Source organism: Bactrocera tryoni, chromosome 3 (assembly GCF_016617805.1).
Source record: "Bactrocera tryoni isolate S06 chromosome 3, CSIRO_BtryS06_freeze2, whole genome shotgun sequence".
Classification (NCBI taxonomy): Eukaryota; Metazoa; Arthropoda; class Insecta; order Diptera; family Tephritidae; genus Bactrocera; species Bactrocera tryoni.
In genome coordinates, this window is record NC_052501.1 from 19,751,691 (window position 1) to 19,757,839 (window position 6,149).

The 6,149-nt window shown below is 34.2% G+C and overlaps 1 protein-coding gene across 1 annotated transcript; it reads right to left on the reverse strand.

Annotated features, from left to right (window-relative positions):
- Positions 1 to 4,350: 4,350 nt before the first annotated feature.
- Positions 4,351 to 5,385, reverse strand: LOC120770267. The gene is made up of 4 exons (XM_040097581.1): positions 5,011 to 5,385; positions 4,851 to 4,936; positions 4,636 to 4,786; positions 4,351 to 4,576 (listed from the first exon to the last, which is right to left on the reverse strand). Exons 1-4 carry the CDS (start codon positions 5,300 to 5,302, stop codon positions 4,440 to 4,442), a joined length of 666 nt encoding a protein of 221 aa, XP_039953515.1. The 5' UTR covers positions 5,303 to 5,385; the 3' UTR covers positions 4,351 to 4,439.
- Between the last annotated feature and the right edge of the window lie 764 nt (positions 5,386 to 6,149).

The window sequence follows — 6,149 nt, forward strand, 5'->3', positions numbered from 1 at the left end:
TTTCTATTTTAGTTTTAGTAAAGCATATTTATTTGTAGCGTTTCACGATTTCACATCTATTTCGAGTTTTGTAAATAGTTCTTATTTTATTGAAATACATTTTTTTCTTTGTTGTTGGCATTTTCACTCACTTATACATATTTAATATGTACTAATGTTTGTTAATCGTTAAATTAATGAGTTAAGCGCATAACGGGTCATTGCTCCATTTAAGTGTAAGCTGTCAGCTGTAAGCTAAGCTTTGTATTTATATTAAAAACAAATGAAATGAAAATATTTATAAATATATCACCTAAGTGAGCATATACATATATATACATATTTGGTAAGAGATTTGTATATTTAATATACATATACATATATATTTGTAATTAGTTGGTTATAACGGTGGTTTATTGTACTATATATATACTATTTAGTCATAATGATGCACTTAAATGCTCTGCAAGTGAAAGCAACATATATATAAATACATGCATAAGTATATATTTACGAATGTGTATAGCTTCTGTAGTGATGTAAATAGTGTGTAGCGCTATTAATTAGTTATTAATTTTTATATAATTTATATGTGAATTAAGAAACAATAAATTAATTGGAAAATAACTTCTTTAATTGTATGACATTATTAAAAGAAATTGGTCTTTAAGTGTGGCAATCTTTTCCCAGTAGTAGATTTACGCTGCAATCTCAAGCGGTGGGTCTATATTTCATCAGTTACATATATAATAAAGAGACTAGAAGTAGTTTTAATAAAATAAAGTCAGCAAACACCATATAATAATTACATATATACATATAATCATAATTTTGATAATATTTTATGTCTACAGGGTGTGCCCCAAAAAAAAACTGGGCATGATAAAATTAAAAAATTGAGCTACCAAATACTGATGTAGTAATAATCTCTTCGCTTTTAAATGCAATTTTCAATCTTGGTTATTATCCAGATTCATGGAAAAAATCGCAGATCCTCATGTTAGATAAACCAGGGAAAGATTTAACATGGTACGTGACTTACAGACCACGGAGTATCCAACCTTGGCTCCTCAAAATATTTGAAAAAGTGTTAATATTAAAGATCTCTATTTTTCTCCATGAAAATATTAAATACCAAGGCATCAATTCGAGTTTTGCTCAAATCATGGAACTGCACTGTGAAGCACTTATATATAATAACGACATTGAAGACATTTAAGTACAGAATCCTTGATGTAGCTCAAGCATTCGATAAGGTGTGGCTTAAAAGACCATAACAGTATTCCCTTTCATTGCACTGTATAAAATATTAGAGACTTATACAAGAAATAGGAACTTTACTGTTAAAGTAGCTTATTTCATTGATGCTGGTATATTTGGAGTCTACTAAGCCAAACACTCTCTATTAAAAAGTTGCAATATTTAAAATATACAATCATCCTCTTTCATATGCACATAACTTCATCTAAATAGATGTAAACGTTTGCGTCATTTCAATAAACGAAAAAGTGTACAATTGCCCACAAAGATCAAATATACACTGTGGGCGAAAAATAGTAAGACTCTTTAATTTAAATTTCGCGCAAAAACCCATTCGTCGAAGTATTATTTATCTAGGTTGGTATGGCATGACTGTCAGTGACATTCGCGCCAAGCGCCACATCAAAATAATCAAAACCAAAACATCGATTTATCGCATTTTGACATTTGGGCTTACGAAAGGTGTGTGCATGATTTGTTCCGCACAAATTGACTGACAACCAAAAACGAAGGACGATTATTTGACCAAAAATCACATTTTAACCATTAACCACTCCCCGTGTTCACCTGATATAGCACCGTGCGACTTCTTCCTTTTCGGGAAAAATGCATTTGCCAATGAAAGGAAAGCGTTATGTAGACATGTAGGCCATTCAAAAGGCTTGCACCGGCATACTGGCGGCCCTACCGGCCAACGAGCTAAAACACTCGTCCCACATACTTTTGGACCGTGCAAAAAGCTGTATTGAAGCAGAAGGAGACTATTTTGAATAAAATAAATTGATTTTGCCAAAGAAACCATTTGCTCTGTTTTTTTTTTTTTTGTTTTTAAATCTTGTTTACTTTGGAACACACCTTGTATTACTGACGATGAGTCTTGGATCTATGCTTGCGACCCGGAAACAGACGGTCAGGTCAGTCGGCCGAATATCGTGCCAGAGGTGACCCAAATCCGAAGAAAACACGTTAAAGCTGGTCAAAGAGTAAAGTTATGTTGACAGTTTTCTTCGATTATTGAGGTATGGTGTACTCCGAATTCTTTTCGATCGGCCAAACCAACAAGTAGTACGCTTAGAGTGCTGCGCGTCGTTTGCGTGAAGCTATTCGTAAAAAGAGGCCGATAACTTTTGGTTTTTGTACAACGATAAAGCACCGTTGCATATTGCATTGATTCTTCATGAGTTTTTCGCGAAATTTTTTTTTTATGATGCCGCAGCCACCATATTTGACTGACTTATCGTCGTGTGACTTCTGACTATTCAGCAAACTCAAACGACCGCTCCGGAGAAACCGTTTTGAGTGAATTAAAATTCGATAAGACACACGAATTGTTTAGAACTAGTGTTGAATATGTAAATCGAACTCATGTTTATACATACATATGTGGTCTGCATGATTTAAAACTGGTTGTGAGGATTTAAAGTGCGATCAGAGAGAGTTATCTAGAAGCCAGATTTAGCCACATTCGAAAATTGTAATATAGTGGTAAAAAAATAATGGCATCGATTTTGTTTCAAAGGATTTGGAGAATTTTAACTGAAGAGTTGGGTAAAAGAAAGGTCTTTGTCTAATCAAAAAGAGTGGACGTTTTTTTGATGAATAAATAATTTTTCTTATTATCCGCCCAACGTATTCATCTGAACTATCACCATGTGTCTTTTTTCTATTTCTAAAACTTAAAACCAACAACAGGGAATCGTTTTATGATGATATACCAGCCATTTAGCAGCCGAAATCGAGGTGCAGACGAACATTCCTATAAATGACATAAAAAATATATCTGGACGTTGGTTGATCGTTCTAAATATTCGATTGAATTCAACTTTATTTGAATAAATAATAATTTTTAATATATATCCACAAATTTGGTTATTTTGAAGGCATACCATGTGTACTGATATGACATTTTCAAAACACCCCTGATTTGGATTATAATTTTAGTTTAGGCACAGACATTATATACAGCATCAATATTTTACAGACAATATTCAGTGATTTGGGACATATTCCAATTCCAACTGCATTAAAACATATAAAAAAAAAAACTGTGTGCAAGAGGTTGGACCAGCATTTAGCTCTAGAATGACCTAACTTTCACTTTTTTTTCTGGGAGTGTGAATAAAGGAATAAACTCTCTCTTATTTAAGCTTTTCTAAAACTTTGAGTGCGTAAAAAAATTACATTGACATTGGATATAAGAAGGCTATCACCTTTATCACTGATGCCGTACTGGCGACGGTGATTTTAAGGACTGTGACTATCTGAAGCAATATGAAAAACGGAACTTTTACGTCAGATTTGTGACTATACTCAAGACTAAATTTGAATCGAATTGTTAAATCCTTTATTAACATATTCTTAGCAACTATTTATTTACGGCGCGAAAAATTTGCCTGACGATATTTACCATGGAGGAAAAATGTTAAGAGTCAGTTGGCTTGAAATTTGAATTTCCATTGAAATCACAACTAAAAAATCGTTGACAATATTGCATAAAGGGTTTGGAAAGTCTACTTTATCGCTATCACAAGTATTTGAGTGACACAAAGTATTCAAAGAAGGTCGTGAAGTCATCGAAAACGTGCTTCATGTGAGTTCTCTGTTAATGGCGATAACATCGAAAAAGTTAAACAAACCGTGCTTGACTATCGTCGTGTTGCCATTAGAGAGTTAGCAGAGAATCACAACTTCTCTTATGAATTGACTCAAACGTATTTTGGTTATTAGTTTGGGTAGGAAGCATGACAACGCTATACTCTTACCGAAATACTTGAATGCGTCGTCACCTCCTTTCATAATTGTGACTGAGTTTTTGGCAAAAAACGACGCGAGAGTTATTGCTCAGCAACCGTCTTTACCAGATTCGGCTCCCAGTGACCTTTCTCAATTTTCAAAACTGTATTTGCGTCTTCCTAGGTTTAAAAAGTGCCTGAAAAAAGTAGTCCACTCAATTCGCATTATCGAATGGGTATCGAAATGTTTGAAGACCGTTGCAAAGAATACAAAAAATGTCGAACAATTCAGTCATATTTTAGTTAAAAAATAAATTTCTTTAAGATTGATTTGTGAATTTAGTTTATTTTAGAATGATATGTTAAATGTCTAATTTAAAAGTGTATTCTAAAGCAGTACAGACATAATTTTAATATTTCAAGCATTGTTTTGAAGTGGTTATTGTGCTCGAACTCTTATTTCGTTTTTTAAGCCTCTGACTGTAAAATCAGATAACTATTTTTATTACCTTCCTCATTTAAAAAATTCTGCTCATTCGTCAACCGGTTTCTTCGTATGGTTTTGCAAAGATTGAATACTTCATAGGTTATTTTGACGAAAATCACTGCAAATAAATATCGATTATTTGATAAAAGTGGCCCAAAAGATACTTTAACTTTCTACTTATGATCATTGAAAAGGAGGCGAGCAGCAAAACGAAGATTCTGAGGTCTATCAGCAAGCTGGAGACGGTTATGTACAAGGCGATATGGGCGAATAGGCCAAATATGAAGCCATGAAATAGCAGCCAAGGCAGCATAAGCTTGTGGTTCAGCTACAAATTCACAGTATAATAAAATTTAATTTCCGAAAGTACAAAATGGTGAAAAGCGACTGACCTTCGCCACGCCGGTGAGCAAAAACATATTCATAAGAACATTGATGGCGGAGAGGAAATAAGCGCTGACGCTGACCGTCAATACAACTTTGAACGAAATTCAACAAATTAATATTGAAATTAAGTTCAGTTTGAATTATTGGAGTAGCACAATCACTCACCCCGTCGCAACATGGCGCGTGAGCGTTCCATTTCGGTGGATCTGCGTAGCACCAGCAGCAGATAGCGCACCACATCGTGATGCCACTGCATGGTCAGTCCCGTGCACAGCAGCAGCGTCGTCGAGGCAATGATGCCCATCCAGCCGATAAATGTGACATTCTCGCGCAAATTACGCAATTCGTCATCATGCTTCGGCGCGTCGACTGCAAATGCGGCGGCGGTTATTGTGCCGATCGTGGATGTCGTTTTCGGGCACACCGGCGCTATGGGGTCCTTGCGATTGGGCTTCATTTGCGCAGTTTCGCAAATGGCTGCTTTTTGTTCTGTTGTTTTATATTTTTGGTATTTATGTATTGATATTTTTGCAAAAAACTAAAATTATTCGAAATTTTGTTCAACTAAATGACAAAAAAAATTTTATTTAAAATTTTAGACAATCACATTTGAATGATTGTTGACTTTTGTGTAGTGAAAAGTTTTCCAAAAAATATTTTGTAGAGGTGATATGGGAAATTTATGTACATATATTGCCAGTCATACAGGTTTTTTTGGCCATCAGTGTGTATAAAAAGAACAATAGTCGAGTCTGAAGTTTAGATGTAGTACTGAGTTTGTAAATCATTTAAGAAAGATTGAAATTTCTAAAAAATAGTTTAAAGCTGACAGCAGCGTTATTTGAAACTTCTGGCGACTATTCAATAACGACTATTTCAAACGCCTAAAAGTATGCTGTAATGAATTTCTTTTTGCAACAAAAGCTGCCGCAGCAAGTCTGTGGCACGTCTACAGTGCCGGTCATTAAAATATGGCTCAGAAAAATATTTTTGAGTCATAATCATACGCAAATCTTCACTAGTTTAAGAAAATAGCCTTAGAAGTATAAGTAAACTACTCTTCATTACAAAAAAAAAAATATTTTTGTTAGTGATAAGGAAAAGGGTAATTGTTTTGCAGATCAACTAGAAAAGGCAATTGAACCCAATTGCCCAAAAAACAACTTTAAACTGTCAATCTTACTCAACACAGATCGAGTGTTTTAAGACTTCACTTTCGGAAATTATTACAATCATAACAGAACTTAAACCACAAAATTTGCCACGATATGATATTATTACCCCAAAAATGCTAATTGAGTTGC

What these genes read in the sequence shown, in the direction of transcription:
- LOC120770267 (XM_040097581.1), bottom strand. Translation starts at nt 5,302, where the DNA reads ATGAAGCCCAATCGCAAGGACCCCATAGCGCCGGTGTGCCCGAAAACG. An exon ending in ACGCGCCATGTTGCGACGGG is followed by an intron (nt 4,937 to 5,010) that starts GTGAGTGATTGT and finishes TTTCGTTCAAAG; the next exon opens with TTGTATTGACGGTCAGCGTC. An exon ending in TGCTCACCGGCGTGGCGAAG is followed by an intron (nt 4,787 to 4,850) that starts GTCAGTCGCTTT and finishes GTGAATTTGTAG; the next exon opens with CTGAACCACAAGCTTATGCT.